The following is a 19,054-nucleotide window of genomic DNA, read 5'->3' on the forward strand; positions in this document are numbered from 1 at the left end:
TTGGAGATAATGAAACTCACACCTTTTATAAATAAGGAGGATCAGATTGTAAGCATTACGGTGCTTTTGTAACATACTACTATATGTTCATAAGAGATAGAACAGAATATTTATCCAAATATCAAATTATTTCATATTATAATTTTGTGCATATTCATCATGAGGCATGATATTATCGTAAGTTTGATATCATTGGGTATGATTTAGAACCTGAAATCTTCCATAATTTTCTTTCCTTTTTACGTTTTGCAGCTACAACTTAACGTTCACGTTTTTCTTATTGCCAACTACGAATGGCGTATACATCGGAAACAGGAAGAATTATGGTAGTATTAGTTGGATATATGTTTAAATTTCAGAAAAGAATATAAACAATACGCGAAGACAAAACTTATTACCGGTAGTAACAATTATCAATAATAATTGGTAAGAAGGACCACGTAGAACGAACAGCTGAACTTCTGTGATTTAGGATAAAGTATGTTAGAATCACTGTGTTCAATAATCCCCAACGGACTCGAACCAATATCCACGCGCATCAAGTAAATATTGTGTGTCACATTTTACCCAAGGTTATTCGACAAAAATAGGTCTTGCACTGCTTCCGACTTTTATTTCTACCTAGGTATATGTAATCGATCCTACGCATGACATATGGACTTGATACTGATTAAGACCATATGTGTGGCCTTTCTAATGGGACAATAATCTAATCCCAAAGAATCGATCGCTAGATGGACGCCGTGTAACGTATCTGTGCATGACGTCGCAAGTATAGGAACTCATTGATATTGAACTGACAACCATGCCGTAAAGATGATACTTTCTTACCTAAGTATTATTACACTTGCAAGCTTACTTTTGCACTTGTACGCAGTAATTACTGTGTATGTTTTCATTTCTGAAATCATTCCTGGATCGTGTGTTATTTCGTTTAATAGTAAGCACTAATTTGTTTACAGGTCGTCGAATAAATGAATTTCGGCTTTCATTTTAGTGTAAAGAGCATTACAAAGGAAAGCCAGCCTTCAATAATTAGCCCTGAGCTTAGTAATTTTTGGCTTATGGTTTTCGCTGGCAATATAGTGTAAGGATAACGTCCTTAAATTATTAGTAGTACAGGTAGACAACATATGTTTAAATTCAGATGAAGCCAAGTGGTTTTACAAATCATTTGTGGAGATTGAAAGAGTGATTTGGCAAACTAAAAAAGGAATTCTTACGAATGTAGAAGTAATTATCTATATAACGATACCGAGAATTTTTGAACATTATTTGGCGAAGGGCAATTAAAGTATCTGGAGGTTACCAGGAGAGTTCTAAACACTTCATTGATGTGAAGTATATACGTTTAATGTTCTTGTTAATAGAAAGAAACAGTATACAATTTGTTAGACAAGTTTATTGGAGAGTAACCTCTGAAGTATCAGTATCGTGTTCCACTTCCACTTGAAAATCTCGTTTCGATTCCCCACCAGGTATATATTTTCCGCATAAGCTAATTGATGCAAACAGAATTTTATCCAGAACTCTTATCACTGGAGAGAATCCGAGCAAGCAGTATGAGCATTCTTTTTCATGCAATATAATAATGAATAGATTTCATTCTTATATTCGTCCTTTTCGCTCTCTTCTTTCATGCCATATATTTGTCTTTGCATCTTCCTCTTATTCTCTTACTCTGTAGTCATCTTTATCTTCGTCTCTTACCTATTGCTTTTCTCTCTTCCTTTTCATCTTTTACACACACACACACACTCATTTTGCGCATGTGTGTGCATCAGAGTTAGAACTGAGCCACTTTTGATGGGCGGATGACTAGCTTTAACAAAAAGAGAAGCGACGTGGTCCACAACTTGACTCCAATGGCCCGTTTGACCCAGCCTGGAAAATCTCATTAAATCTCATTTAAGCACCGTTCCTTTCGTGCTCTGAAACAACATCTCTAGTACTGGATACCTTTTAATTAAATACTGTTTAAAAGCAAGTCAATAAGTAAAATACTTTCTTTTCTTCCTGGTTACCGAGTCTCAATCGAATCACTTGCTCAACATAGATTTTAATCCTGGACTCAGTACCGGTCAAGAACCTAACCCCATCATCCAACTTAAACAGTATCCTATTTCAGCTCTGGCAGGTTCTTTCCATCTGTGTGACTCAGAACGTTGTATTCGCAATAGATGATATCGAGAGTGCATCTTCAATACAAATAAATCTTTATATATGTCTAGAAAATGAACCCTTTTTTCTTATCTCAAGAGAAGATTTTGTTTGTATTCGTTTGGCACAATTCGTTTCCACTCTTAATTTATCTCAGTATGCTATATCTCTGAGGAACAAACACTAGCATTCTTGAGCATTCGTAACTTTTCATTACGATGAAGTTTGGACTTCTAATAATACCTCTTTCTGATTGACATTTAACAGAAAAAATAGCACTAGTTTTTTTTGTTCTTTGTATTAGTAGTCTGGAATGGTCAATATGACGAAGGCTAACTATTGGCTTAATATAATGTAATTCACATCAGTACATTCAATGCACACAATCGAATTTGCAACGGAACAATTTGCAAACAAGCCATGTGTATTAACCCTTTTGCATTATCTTAGATATGTCTCAAGACTCTACAATTCCACTGGAAACTGAGCATTTAATTTGACACCCAAGTTTTGTCATCAGTTGAAAGTGACCTTATGGACTTTTCACTCATCTTCTATGTATTCAAAAAGCCAGTGGAAAAAAATTATAATTCAAATGTTACTTCTACATTGTTGTTGGGTTTCTGGAATCGTAAGTTTATATTATTAGGTTCTTTTTCATTACGTTTCAATTCCATATTTTAAACTATTCTCACTTTTTTATTCTTTTCCCTTTTCAGTCTCTCTCCTACTTCTGTACCTTATCTATCAGACGTCCATCAGTTTCAATCTATTATTGTATGTGTGCTTAAGTTTCTCCCGCCACTAACCTCTGAATCTTGTTTCCTAACGATTTTATTCTTTTATTTTATCGATACTATTACACATCTCTCTTGAAATTAGAATTGAGTTTATGCTGTTTGCTGATTTTACTATAGGAGAGACGAAGGGATGAGAGAGACAAGGTTTCTTTACTACACACTATTATGGGATATAAAAGTATCACTTTCTGTGGCATGGTTGTATGGCATTTGCTGTCTCAATTTTGAGGATGCAAAGTGAACAAATCAATTTCAAAGTTTATCTTTAAAAATCATCACACTTCCATTGTTTGTTCTTTATACTTTTCCGTTCATTTAATGGTAAAATTTTGCGCTAATCTTAGTCAGGTAGTATGTACAGAAACGGATATAAAAATATAGAAATAGAAAATGAAAAAAATAGTATCTACAAAGAGGGATGTAAAATGTAGGAAGTGAGTCAGGCAGCATCTACAAAATAGGATGTAGAACTTAGATACCTTATGCATTTTTTAGATACTATGAGCATTTTTGCATTAAATAGATTAAGCATTTTGGTGTTGTTCATTGTTTTTAAGTAGTATAGTAAAATTCAAAGGAAATCTGTAAAAATTTAGCAACGAGGCTCGAAACGAACTCATAGGGTTATCATTTTTTTTAGTACACTCGGAAGTGAAGATAAAACTATTATAAGTATTTTACTTAAAATGTATTCTTTGTGGTGCAAACAATTGACGAAAAGAATACAAAGTAACGAATTTATTTTAGAAACTGTATGAGTGCCGAGTACGTTTGATATACTTGTAGCCGATTACTGAGCAATGTTGTAGTGAAATATATTTATTTCGTGCATAAAGAAAAATAAATTATAGACTTTTGTCATCAACATACTTGCAGTTACTTAAGAATGTTCAATTAAACTAAATAAACTGTTTGTAACATCCAAAACTAAGAAAGATAGAAGTACATATATAAGGAACATCCACACCTAACACATCAGACATCAACATGGGCTTTCAACACTTTACACAATTTGTATTTACGTGCAAAATGCTACAGCATATGTTTTGATAATAGTAAAAGATACAAATGGAAATGATGTTTATACATGAAAAGTTGATAATACTTATGCCAAATATGTTTCAAATATAGATATTCGCTGTGTGCAACTATCAATATGTACGATATTTATTCATCGTCACTTGATAAGTTTTAGTCATTCATTTTCAATATCATCATCAACACATCATTTTTACACATCGTTTCAGTTCGTAATACAAATTATTCATCAACATCATGCTGTAGTCATCCACTATATTGGGCCATAGTATTGTAATATTATTTTGGCATCAATAACTGTACTGATATTATATATATTTATTCAGTAGCTACATTACCATAGCATCTATCAACAATCATTTTCTCCTTTACCTATCGACTTACACATGGGATGACAACATACCCATATTCAACCAATTCTTCCCAATTGCAATAACTTAACTTCCTAACCTAGATCTTAAAGAGTCCCTACTAAATATTGGTATGTTTTCAACAATCACCAGTGTTACTAAGTTGCACACTCTCATATTTATTTTCATTTCACTAGAACGTTTTGATAAACATTACAAAAAGGATTAGGGCAATGAGTCAACCATTCTTGCTGGTACTGTGATTAGGGTACCCACTTTGTCCCTGATCCTTTTTCTAGTGGAGGAGTTTTGAAGTTGAATGAACTATAGTGGGTGAGATTTCAGCCTGAACTGTTGGGCAATTTGTCATTCTATAGCATCAATGTCAACAACGGGTGCCAAACTCCATTTCAGTAAAGCAATCAAATCGATCAAGTCAAGAGAAATATTTCTCTTCATATTTATCCTGCAGTTGATATTGATTTTTGGCTAAATGTCATGGTATAAAATTTTGTTGCAGCGCAGTAAAACCATGCATTTGTGTTATTACTTTAGTTAATTCCTAAATATTAATATAACTTGTAATATATGCTAAAGTGTTGAGTTACGAAGAGTTATAATATTTCTAATTGTTTTCTTCTCCAGGTAACGGTTTAGATGATATGGTGAAATCATTGGTCTTACGACGGGCCATGGAGAATGGAGGAGGTAAAGGGTGTCTACAAAATTTCAAGTTATATTTCTACTTAATTTGCACAGTAGTATTTAAGTCGGAAAGTTGAAAGAAATAATATCCATTCTATTACTGAATCTTCTTAGATACATGGACAATTAAATCAACATGATACTTTTTCTACTTGAGAGTTTTGTGTGTTTTGTTATATGTTGTAATAATTTGTTCTGTATGTTACGATACTTGCATGTGTCACTATTTTCACTTTGGCTGTAATAGTGTCTATTTAATTAGCACCCAAGGTACTCGTATTCTGTTGTTATTGGCAGATCAATTATTTCACACAGGAAGTTTGAATGCACGACTGTAATCAATAACCTACTACATTGCATTTTTTCAATACAGAATATCAACTATAGGCTTTTCCATCCTTTACACATATTTACTGTGTAATTACCATGTAACATTCTACTATGTTTAAAGTTAAGCTAAATTAATCTTCTAATATAATTTATTTCCTGTTTTCAGTTACAGAGTACAAATAAAATTTGCTCTTTTATTCCGTATTATTTTTAACATTTTAGTGGTTAAGGCAAGCAATTACCTGTCATTCATTCGAATTTGTTTTGGACATGTATTATTCATGTACAAACAAAGGAAAGAGGAAAAGTCAGAACATATATTAAATATTAGACGATGTTAAAGTTGAAAAGGAAACTTCAATTTGAAAACATGTCGGTAAGGCGTAGTTTAATATCAACAAATGGAAACCCCAAACGATTTGAAAATAAGAATGCATTATAAAAGCGAGCCTTTGAAATGTTGAAAGAAATAATGTTTGGAATGAAGTGTGATGTGTAACATCACGTTTACCTAAGCTTCTCGGGAAAATATAATACAGTTTACTTTTGATTTACAGGGCCAGTGGAAGGCAAGATATTCAAGGTTAACTCAAAATCACAGTTAATCCAAAGCCAGAAAACAAGTGATATTCAATTTATATTGAAAAGATAAATAATGAATTTAAATTTTCCTGTACCGTATTTTAGATTATCTGCTATAATAAAGTCTCAAATGAACTTTATCAACAAACCTAAAGCACACTCGTGCAAAAGGAGTTAAAAAATTTGACAATACAAGTTCGCGTAAAATATTTAATCCGAATTTTCAATTTGTTCGCTTAGATATGTTTTTAAAATCGCTATGGTCTTATGTTTCGTAACGTAGGTTTACCGCTCAGCAGACTGTCTTCGTGCTCTCTCAAGTAGTCAAGAAAGCACTTGGTATACAGCTCTTTGGGCGACCTAGCCTTCTGGTAACTTGTCTCCACCTTCACCCATCTTCCGCCACTCTTATTTGATCCTATTTTCTCGCTTCCATGACTAATAATTTGTTAGTTTATAAGGAGTATGTATATGTGAAAGTTGCAATCACATTTCTGCATTAAGGAATGTTTTCTTCCTTTACCGTTTTATCGCCAGATATTCTAAAATCTGAACAAGATAAGATGTTGGCGTACCGTTATTATTTAGAAGAGTAATTCAACTATACAATTTAATTTGAATTATTACGTGATTTTTATAAGAACTTTCATTTGGATCGCACATAATATTAGAAAATATATTTAATATCTCATTATTTAACCTATTGTAACCTATCTAGGTTTCTTGAAGCAAGGAATAATGAATAATTATATGAAATACAACTATATCAACTAGGAAATTTTTCTTATGTACGACAGGCTGAAATTCCAATATTGTTGCCAATAAAGGGTTAGATAAACCGTCACTTCATATTATATCAAAACTGACATAATTTCAAATAACGATGATATCGTTAGTAAGAACTTCAGTCTGAGTCTACACTGAGTTAACATAGTGAAAGAAAGATATTTATAAATGAATGGCTAGTTCGAGCATAACGATAACTGCCACTTCCTGTTAAATAAATTTATTAAGTGGAATGATTTTATTTCGGAAACATGCCTGCAGAAAGCAGGGAAATCTTTACTACGTGTCACTGCATTGGATTGCATGAGAATGGTCCACCTTTTCTTCCAGTTTACTCGGAAAGAGGGAACATTATTTTCACCCGAGCTGCACATATATACTGTTAAAATTCTCGAGAAAATGTCAAAGGGAATTTGTATATGGAATTTGCTTTAATTTCTGGAATTTTTTTAGTATATTTAATACATTTTATAATTACTACTATCACAATTTCTCTGAAATTCAAATACTAATATAATGGTTTCAAAATAATCTATGTATACAATTTAACTGGAATGAAATTATATATATATATATATATATATATATATATATATATATATATATATATATATATATATATATATATATATATATATAACAAGAACAATATACAATCAATATTAATGTTCTACAGAACATTATGGATTTAGTTGTAAGAAAATTGTTAAGAACAAGGATTTTGATAACTTTTAGAACATTAATTATATTTAACAATTATTAGCTTGAAACCAATTAATTAATTAACATGTTTAGCTTAAATACGATTTTATGATTTGTGACCATAGTATTACTTACAATTTATTGTAAGTTGGCGGATAGTGATTTTCTCACTAAATAATTAATTAACGAATAAAACCAAATATCATTATCATTACAAGGCGGAATATAATTTGATAATAAACGATCATCTTAACTGTCACAAAACGTACCGTGCGCCAAGAAATCAATATCAAATCTAATACAGTTGTTAAACTTCTAAAGATAACTGTGTAAAGTAAAGCCAGTGTTTTCAACTTTTATCAAAAATAAATGAAGTGTTGTAGAAATTGTCATTTTTGCCAATGTGCAAAAAGTGATGAAAATAATAAGAATATTGATTTAGTATAGGTAGTATATGACTATAGTAATATATGGATATATAATCTAATTCTGTGATGGACAGGCTAGAAAATACTAATAGTATGATAATATGAATTAATGTTACGAGTTTTTTAAGACCTACAATAAATAATTAGACGGAAGTCAATAAAAATTGTTAAATAATACAAATATATAAAGATGAATATAGTTGTACAAAAGTGTAACAAGTGTTCTGCGATTTTCACATAAAGGGAGAGAGAAATGTACATTCCTTTATCTTTCCTATAGCATTCATGAAAATAAATATATTTTTGCGTTTATATACATATCTAATTTCGTTGTAATAGTTTCAGATGATGGCAATATGTTGGAAAATCTTATGAACAATTTAAATCAACCTGCAGCATACGTTGGTACGTAAACAACACAAATATTTCTAAGAAATTACTTTAAAAGTTCTATTCGCTTTTGGGAGTAAGTTAGATTGAATTAAATCTAGTGTAGACATTTTTTAAAAAGATGCATAATACTCATTTTAAGATAATATCCTTTTCCTGTGGTTTACTAGCAACCTTGCACGTGTTTATTGGGTATGGTTTAGCTTTCGATTTCTCATGTGGGAGCGTCAAACATATGACGTGGACTATATTCCATACGCCCAAGTGACATCTATCCTCAGTATTAAAAGGGCACTGCACGTCAAGCAATAACTATATTTTTTTAATTATATATCTGAAAGGATTGTATTTGGTTTAGATACATGGCCTCATATTGAAAGAGCCAATTATGTACATACAGCTTGTAATTAATATTGAGAGAACATTCTTAGTTCATATTCCAATCGTGTTATTTTTACATGATTATGTGTTTGAAATCAATGCTAGTGGATGTTATATAAAAGAAGTATCAAATTTAATAGATACGTTTCTTAATATTTATTAAGGAGTTACTTAAAATAACATTAAAATAAAATAATATTTTCTCAAAATGTGTAGTAAATTCGTAACATACTTCATTGGCTAATGATAATTTTGCTTCACTATAAATTATTAGCATTGAACACATTCTCTCTAAATCTGACATCATGACACAGATCATATCAAGTACTCTTATATGTTTATTTTTAATTTTTTAGATAAGGATGCTATGGTTAACAATATTGCTAACACTCTCAGTAAGTAACTTTTGCTCATTATTTAGTATTTGTTGCATCTTCAGCGGCAACTAGCTAATGCATTACTTTCCGTGTGTACCATTCCATGTTCTACTTAGCTGCATATATTCGAATCTCACTTTGAGCAGAAGGATAACTTTATTTATCTCCAAGTTGAATTGGAAATAAATTGCTACTTGATGATAAAACTTTAGAAAAATGTCTTGGTATGACTATTGTTTATTAAATATACTGTGCCATATAAGCCCACTTAGTATGGTGTCACATGTCTACTTAGTATAAAATCAGCCTTATATTTGTTCATTACATTAGGTAAAAAAGTTAATTTTAAGTTTTTAAACCTGGTGTGTTTCTGGCATCTTCTTTTGCTACCAATACGCCATACTTTCTCGCAAAAGATTAATGTGACCACTATTAGTATTGGTATGCTCTAGTCATATCCAGCAAAAGGAGGGATGCTCGTTCTTGACAGTAATCCTATGACTTTTCTAGCGATCCCGGCATCCACTCCTCTATTTTTTTCCTGTGTAGTGCTTCACTTGCGCCAGACGTTAAGTGGAGACTCTACCCAGATATGTTAAAGTGGTCATATTTCTGTGATTACTGAACGCTTCACTCCTGAGAATCGGTGTCTTCTTTCAAGGTTGAACTAGCATGCTGATTAGTCCATAGATCGAGTTCCAAGTGAGTTTAATCAATCTTATAGTTCCTCTTTATTCGCTATACAGAACTGTTCGACTAAACTATTTTCGACACTCCGTAGTTGTGTATATCACGAGGCTTTGTCTATAGTAGAGGAAGATGAGTAACTTGAACTACGTGAGGAAATCCATGAGAATTTCTTGCCTTTTTGGCATAACTTTGCCGCCTGAGGAATGTTTAAAGATTATTATTTCTATGAAATAATCAAGAGCGCTTAGCGTACGCACCTTTGGCCTGGATGACTGGGGTTCGATCTCAGGCTGAAGGTTATATGATACGGATCCCACGTTAATCTGTAGGTGCACATCTCCTGTAGCTTCACTGTTAAAAGAAAACTAAACTTCAAATCAAGGTCAAAGGAATTCAAAATCAAAATAAAAAGCAATATTTTGACTTCTGCGTACTCGATCAGTAAATGTACTACTCTAGGTAACCTCAGAGATAAATAATATTATGGCCGGATATTTCCTTATGTCTGTTGCATTTACATTATTCAACAAATTTAAATATTTTATACTCTTCTGAGCGGAATCTTTTAAATATACTTAGTATTTATTGATACTGAAAATTATGACTCTCAGTAAACGTCTTTTTACTTCTACTATATCTTACATGAGAAAGCCAAAATTGTTCTATGGTTGATTTTTTATGTTAAAATATGATTCGAATCGTTTCCAGTGATACTCAACTTGCATTATTGCAGCTGCTTTATTGTGTAATGCTTTTCCTGCGATGGCGTGAGAACTTTGTCCTTCCGATCTTGAGACTATATAAAGATAATGAGTTAAGACTGTAAGATTTCTGAATACATGTTAAAATGTGGTTACTGTGGCATTTATAGAAACATTTTTTTTTGAGTTTTTCAGTCTGGATATATCTTAGGAATACTACAGAATAGGAAGAATACTCAGGAATAGGAAGAAACGTCTGATATATCTTAAAAAGCATTCTTTCATAGCGCACATTTTGTTGCTACATTTTGTCATATACAAAAGACTTACCACATAATTTTTCATCACAGAACACTTTCATAAGTGGTAGTTCATGTCCACACCTTGGAATCTACAACAAATATAATAACTGAAACACTAGTTTAGCATTCGTGCGGGATTTACTGATAATTGCTCTTAAACTGGGCGTCCCTATCGAACTTTCGTTTAAAATCTATCATACGTTTTCCCTCCAAAGTCCCTGCATAATAGGATTAGGTTTATTAAAGTATTAGTAGCCTATATAATTAATTTTGACTCTTATTAACTTTATCAATTGAGGAGTTTGATGTAATAAGGGCGTAAGCGAGTTTACACCCTTTTTGCATCAATAGGATTTGTAGCTTTTGCCATGCTTGTTAGGCTCCTGGTAACATTTCATCTCAATATCGGAATCAAATGGTGTATATTACATTGTTTCATGAAAGAAAGAAACACTGCGTATTTTTGAACATAGTTTTTCTTCAACTGGATGTTTCAGACTTACGCGCTTCTTGTATCAAGCTCCTCAATTACATAGTAAAGGTGAGATAATTAATACATTATTTTTCTAACTGTAAATTTAAGGAAACATTTGTTATGTATTAGTCATGGTACAGCATTGGAATGACGAAAAATAACGTGGTGGGAAAACTAACATGGCACTCAAAACGTATGGTTATTTCTTTTTAATACGCAATATAAACGCAAATATATTCTGCATGGATCTCTTATAAGTGTAACAATTTCGTAACAACAGTGTGCTTTAAGTGACGAGAAGATACAACTATCTTATTTCTCCCTCTGAAAAAGAATGTTTTAACATAATTTTTCAAAGAACACATAATTCTCACTTCGGCAAGCAATAACATGTAATTTGCTTCATATAGTTGTACAAGTGAGTTAGGAAGTAATTTAGTAATTTTATATTTGAAATTGTACTGTATATTCCAAATATTTCTCCGTCCACACATTGAAAGACTGACTTTCCCATTTTGCAATGACAAATAATAGGAAGGTAGGCTAGTTTATTTTGATTAACTATCAGCTTTGATGAGTAATGTCAGTTTGTATCTGATATTTCTGCAGAATAACGATGTACCTGAAAGCGGTGTGGAGTTCAGTTGATTTTGATTTTAACGTTCCGTTCAGCAGCGAGGCTATATGAGACGTAGACCTATTGATTAACGTAGAATTCGAACCACATGAGTACCAGACGGGAATCGAACCAGGATCTCCCACACCAAAGCCGCATACGTTAACCGCTTAGCCACGAAGGAGCTCCTAAAAACGGTGTTTCTACTGTTACAGTATGCACTGCACTTTCAGGCACTAATTATGTTCTTCTGCAGGCACTAACCATGTCTACCGTATCCCCGATAGACATAATGATGCTACGCTTTTGCTGTTACGTTTACGGTTTTCTTTAGATTATTTAAACTTCAGTTAAGTCATCACGTAAACATTGGATCACGTCAATTAGAATAGTATGATTAATTCATTTTCGTCTACTGTGTGCAGGATATGTCAATATTTTTTTTGGGGGGGGATGAATGTATTAACGCACGAAGCAAGCACCTAGTCTTGGCAGTTTAAAACTGAAGTACCTCTCCGTGCTAAGATTTAGGTATTTCATTTGCTCAACAAAATCTCTCTCATTGGCACAGGAATTAAAACCAAATTAAATGAAATAAGAGATATATTGTAAGACCCATTGCAATAAAAGACTTCGCTGTGTACTTGACACATACCGAAAGTAATCCCAGGACATTAACATATCAATCATTCTCATTTTACCGATTACTATTTAGTATGTTACCTTAGATCTGCATATTGTGGATAACAATGTACCATTCTCATAACTATAGGACATAACTCTTTCAAAATATAAAAAAGTTGAAATTCAGGGAACTTTAAGGACTGGCTAGAGATATCAGCCAGATTTCTCAGGACATAGGTTATTTTAGCGTACATAATTTAGATTATACCTACTGCAATAGAGAAGTCACACTGGAAAACACATATGTTTTTAACCTGATTTATTTTGTTGTTATTACTATTATATCTGTTATTTTGACTTGTTTAATTCCTATTTCTTGCTTAATACAATACATTAACATGTTTACTATTTATTTTGTACTTTATTCCAAAGGTTTATAAAATTTAATTTCTTAATGTGTTTTTTTTTCAAGAACGATGGGATGATTAAAATAGGTTGACTAAAGTTTATTTTAAGTCAGTAGACTCACGACAGGTTTCAAAGACTTACATAACTAAAAATGAATCTTTTTCTTGGTACATATTCTTAATATTAGCCTGTAGTCATGTTTCATTACTCAGTATATACTAGGTACAATGCAAGTATTAATATGCAAATATTAATGACTATTTATTCATCCCCTGACTAAAGTTACTCCTTAACTTTGTTATTTCAGAAGATCTTGCTAAGGAATTACCAGACTCTTTTGAAATGGAAAACAACTTCAATGGTAAGAAATATTATAAACTGTTCGTGTCTTGAAAATTCTTTCCTAGAGTCTTTTGAAATAAAAAGAAACACATCTAATGAATGCATAACAAAATATTTTCTTAAGATTAATGTGAGGGTATTAAAAATCACATATTTTTGTTCCTAATATAGTGAAAAAACTGAACAGATAGAGAATTATTCGGAACCCGGATTATTTGTTACAATTTTGTAAAAACAATTAGCGTTTTATACTAACATTTCCGGAATATATACCTTAAATATTCGTTTAAAATATGAAATATATATGAATCCAACAATATCAGTTATTGTTTGTTTAAGTTAAATTAAAAATGAATCACTAGTGCATGAAAAATAGGACTATCACTCATCATGTTTATTGCAATTAATGTATAGTAAACTAATAAAAAAGCTTCATTTTTGCACAGGTTGCAAGTAGGCTGCATACAAGCCATGCTAGTTTTTTGTTGTAGACTGTACGAAAACATATGTTCTCATAGAAACCTTAAAATAGTAGACAAATGTAACGTAACAATAGTTATAGTCTAGAAGGTATAACGTAGCCGGCTTCCCGCGCTTGGAGCTGCTAGTCACTGGGGTTTGATAAGAGGATAGCCAATCACCATCCTTCAGATTTGCTCAACTTACTCATCGCAAGGTCACTCAACCTCAACCGTCTACTGCGCTCATCGAGCCACTAGTAACCAAACTGGCAACTCCGCATAAACGTCACTACAACCTCTCGCGGGAAGCCAATGACATCATACCTTCTGTACTGTAGCAAAAGCAACTGCAAAGAAATTATTACTAAATCCTTTTTATACCTAGCCGAAGTATTTTGTTAATTGGTATTTCGAATATACTACAGTGAAGAATCTTTAAGATCTTAATAAAAAAAAATAATATTTTAGATTCGAACTTACTTCTATAATTTAAAAATTCAAAGTAATTGCGAAATAAGTAGAAGAATCTATAACGTGAACAGGTAACGGCTCCGACATTTATTTTATTTAGAAAGATTTGTTTTCTTCACACTAAATTTCTAAAGTGTTGCGATGTTTCTGTTAATTATTACTTGCTGCAAATAGTTCAGATAAACATTAGTAACATTTCGATGTTATAACGCAGTCATAACGCCAAATTAATATTCCATATTTATAAACATAACTAAGATTATAGCGTTTATCATTTTCGAACTAGCATATATATTCAAAAGGAATTAGCAAACAAATGTATCTAATATTACTAAATTAACCAGTAATTCTTAGGGCAAAAGATATGTCACATTTTTCTGTTGAGTCAGATTACGCCACAAATTCAGTAATATCAGCCTATGAACTGTGTATACGTAAAAAATGACAAAAGATATTAAAGCATATAATATACCACAGATCCGTATGATCCCTGTTTTAAATAACTTTGATTAAAACTAAAATGTATTTCCGAAGAGATTTCGACGTAAGAAATCGGTTTTAATGTGCTGCTCTAATTCATGTAATTCCGATCATACATTAAGTTGAAAGTCAATGTCAAATAGTATCACTGCAGAACGAGACGATGAGCTACTGTGATGAATTTTTAACATCACCAAGGAAAATATGAAAAATTAATAAATTATGTTTTATTTAACAATTGGACAATAGTGAAAACATCATACAGATTATTCTTTTGTATGTATTCCAAATAGGAAGACAAAGTATGATTCAGAATTCTCCTTTAATTTCAGTAGCTATATTTGAAATATAAATTCGTTTGCTAGAAAGTGCAGTTCCACGAACAGAAACTATATAAACTCTAGGGAATGTGGGTCAAGTGGTCTAACTTCTGTCACTCAAGTAGCACGAGTGGTTACTGTGCGAGACGAAGCTCTAATCTTTAACATTATTGTAAAGCTGAACTTCATTTAGTTTACTAACCATGCAAGGCAGGAGACTTTCAAACGAAATGCGTCAGTTTCAACTCGTTACACTCCAAGACGGCTTCATGCACTAAGTCTGTTTTCTATATTAACACTTAGCCACTTTGTCGATAGCAGTTTGGACTACCAAGAGCATGATAAGACAACAGTGTTCCCTCACAGAGGACAGAGGAGGAACTTACCTTAAATGAGGTATGTACAATCCTTCGAAAAGTTTGTGAAGAGACGTTTGTAGTGAAATCACCCAAGAGGACGAATATTATGATTTAGTGCGCAAAGTGTATAGGTTTCCGTTTGCGTGTGCCTAATAAAGCTGGGACCAAAAAGCGGCTTATGTAAGTAATATATGCAATGTAATTTTCTGAATTCAAAAAATATACAATCTGAAACAGGTTTCTCCCTTAAATTGCCGATAAATTACCTAGGGTGTATTTAGATATTATTTTATTTAATTCTAATTAATTTAATTAATTGTGTTTTAAATAAAACGCGACAATCATTTCATAGTTTTGGCATTAATACTCTTTGAAATAATCATTTGACCTCCATTTGTGATGTAATCTTCTGTATACGGATTCACATAACCTAGTTATTCAAGTAATGTAAATATATACTCATTACCTCAAATTAATTGGTGTGTCGAGTATTTCTTAAGACGGATTGGCTAAAGGTTGAAGAAAAGCATGAATCGAATAGTAACAAGTAATTACGAAAGAGCTCAGTATTCGTAAAACAGTATTTCCATTAGATGTGTATTGTCGGTGACTATGAGCTCAGTCTCATTGAAAGAAAGATATTTATATGCATATCAGGGCATCATTGCTGGTTGCATATCTTGAAGAAGATTGTCCAACACAGACAAAGTTGAAGATTTTACCCCAGTCTCTCGGAGACTACTACTACTACTTCTACTACTACCAAATTGAAATAGTAATATTTCACTGTGATAAAACTATACAATCAACGAACATTATAATCGATGAAAGCTCATATACACAGGTGCACATGTTAATCTTTGAATGACTCGTAACTTAAACTGCCAAGTACCGTGCGGAGAAAGGTATTTAAATTATGTATCTTTAACTCATATACCAAAGTCCTCTTCTTTGATGTGAGAAAACTCCAAAATAATTACTTCAAATAATTTACAAGTTATCCTATTACACGGAATACACTGCAAACGGTACAACGACGTAATGGTGTCATAATCATTTGAGGAAAGGATAGGGGTCCCCACGAGACAAGATTTGTGGCTGTCTCGACTCGAAAATGTGCCGTAAAGGTGATTTCTCGACTCGAAAAATCTATATATTTATCTATTGTAAGAGCCGTGTATCCACTCGAATTTTGTCAGGAAAATCCTGTCTCGACTCGTCTCGTGCGCATCCCTAAGAAAGGACACCACGACGATTTTAGTGGTTTGGAAGTTGGTATGAATTTGATTTCATCTACTAGTAACTAGACTGGAACCATATAAAAAATCAAGCTCAGCAAGCTTGATGACTGATGTGTTCAGATTTAAGAAACGTCTCTTCTGGTCGCGATTCTGAATGAAACCTTAAAGTCAAAACAAACTAACATATAAACATATCAGCAATGTAAACAAACATGAAGTAACAATAATTATCTATTATATTTTGAGTTCATTTAATCTCAAAAACCTTTTATAGACTTCGCACAATTACAAAAAAGAATGTACTTTCATGAACCAACGCGCAAGGACATAACACTAAAGTGACTTATATGATTCAATCTGGAAGAGAATGCTTATTGCCAAACCATTACGATGCTGACCAATTATCCCGGTAAAGGCCGACGAGAGAGCAACAAGAGTGCTCCGCTCCGGCTAAAATCCAAGCCAGACCTTACATGTTGCTTAACTAGGCAGAAAGAAGTATGTCTACTCTCATACCGACGTACAAAGCGTTAGTAGAAAATAAACAAATAAAATATTTATATGTGCATAGCTTTCCCACAAGAATGTTCATAAACTTTATTTAATTTGTTATGTTGATATGATGATGCAAGGCGGCGATACGAGCGACTGCTGCATTGGGGCACAGCAGTATTACGCGCCCGCTCCTACGCAACTGTCTACCGTAAGCATAACGTTGAAGCTTAACTGCTTCCACCAACGAGAATAAAAGCCTATAGCTTTGTTAAGCGAATTATTACTTTGAACGCGTCTTGCTTAATAAACTTTCGTGCAAGGTGCTCTCCTTTGAAAGGTTTGTGCACGACCAAGGTTGGAAGTGAAAATTCCCATTAGATTCTTTTTCACCAAAACAGAATACAAATTTCCAGTTAAATTCAGGTCCGATAACTTTTAAGGTGAAGCAAGGTGATTAATTTTAGACCAACGCTGCTCAAGCCAAGCCGCAACATCCACAAGTATGTGAATGGCTATATTGTCATCCAGAAATTGTATTTATTGCTCGGAAACAACATTTGCAGCAGGTCGCATATAGGCCTTAAAACGGTGATATAGCATGGCTAATGATGTGACCGGCTATTCTCAACATGGAGCTCATTGTAACCCAGAACATTATGAATCATAGCAACAAAATCCAGCGCCATGTTTCATGGTTGAGCGGATACAGTACGAATTATGTACTCGTTTCAGGTTCTTTCAAGCATAATCCATAACCGTAATTTTAAATAAGAATAACAATGATTTATCTAAGCATATCACATGTTCACATTCATCTGAGTTCATGTTGTAGATTCACATTACAATTTACATAGTCGCAATGGTTTACGATCTCTTACCAGTGGTTTCTCTTTTGCAGCGTATGTCCATATAAGCAACTCGTAGCATGGTATTGTGATTGTCGGTACAGACTATTGGAGCTTCTTCAGCATCTCTTTCAGTTACACCATAGTTACACTAGTTTTTGAGTAACAATTCGCTTGATTAGTCGACGGGGATTTTCAATGTAGGTTATATTCCGGTCACTCTTCATTGATTGGGTTTTGTCGTGAATTTTGATTCAACTCGACTTGGACACTGTCTGTGAGTCCTAACCAACACCCAAGACACTTTGCACTTTACACTTGCATCACATAACAAAATACCATTAACGTACCCTCTTTCAAAATCAAAGAGGTCGTTGTTTAAATTTTCACTATTACCAGTTGTGTACCAATTATTGGTATAACTGAAACCAATTATGAATGACACTTCAAATTGATGACAGCTTAAATTCATAACTTCATAATTATCCAGGTCTTTAAAAATATGATTTCGCAGAAAAATGACCAGGAATTCATTTCAAATTATAAATGCGAAGATAATTTTCAATTAAAATAAATATATTAAGATCATCGCGAATTCAAAGATGACCTAAGACTAGGATAATTCAAATGTTACTGTGATAAGCTAAAATGTAAGATGACAATCGTTTACTAAGTTTTAGTTTAGGAAAAAATAACTGGAAAACAATTCGTTCAAATTGAGAATCGGTTGAAAACCCAATTTCTTGGAAAAATTGTAACATCTAGTCTCAGATGGAATTATTTCAAGCATAGTTAAGTTTGCTACATAAAACCTCAGTTATAACTTCTTTATTGATTAACGTGTAAAGAAAGTGAAGTCTGAATACGCTGAAAGTAATGGTAGAATATGTATCTGTCTGAACAAGGGTCTGTTAACTTGCTTCGACTTCTTTTGTTGTTGTTGAGTTTCAATCATTACAAAGTCAGTAAATTGATTTCGTTGGCTGTATTTAAAAGTAAGTTAAATAATTAAAATAAGTAGGGTATTTTACTAAATTTCTGTGCCGATAAGAAAATAAGTTATTGAAATAATTTTCGTTGTACTATATTTAAAACTACATTAATGAACATAAATGTACGTAAATTGTCACAACGAGAAAACTGAATCATAAAAACATATGTTTACATAATATTCATTTATATGTTACTACTTTAG

General features: G+C 32.6%; 1 protein-coding gene across 9 annotated transcripts in view; it reads left to right on the top strand.

Moving 5' to 3' along the window:
• LOC145683704 (uncharacterized) overlaps positions 1-19,054 on the top strand; it is a 109,124-nt gene that overhangs the window by 16,103 nt on the left and 73,967 nt on the right. For 6 of the 9 annotated variants that reach the window (XM_081755134.1, XM_081755133.1, XM_081755135.1 and 3 more), the window contains 4 exons: positions 4,994-5,056; positions 8,221-8,286; positions 9,009-9,047; positions 13,153-13,206. In XM_081755134.1, coding sequence (XP_081611260.1) covers positions 4,994-5,056; positions 8,221-8,286; positions 9,009-9,047; positions 13,153-13,206 — 222 coding nt within the window. The remainder of the gene's footprint in view (positions 1-4,993; positions 5,057-8,220; positions 8,287-9,008; positions 9,048-13,152; positions 13,207-19,054) is intronic. The other 3 variants (XM_081755136.1, XM_081755142.1, XM_081755140.1) reach the window with 1 other exon arrangement.

This window comes from Thermobia domestica, chromosome 4 (genome assembly GCF_964235325.1).
Source record: "Thermobia domestica chromosome 4, izTheDome1.hap1.1, whole genome shotgun sequence".
In the NCBI taxonomy this organism is placed as follows: domain Eukaryota; kingdom Metazoa; phylum Arthropoda; class Insecta; order Zygentoma; family Lepismatidae; genus Thermobia; species Thermobia domestica.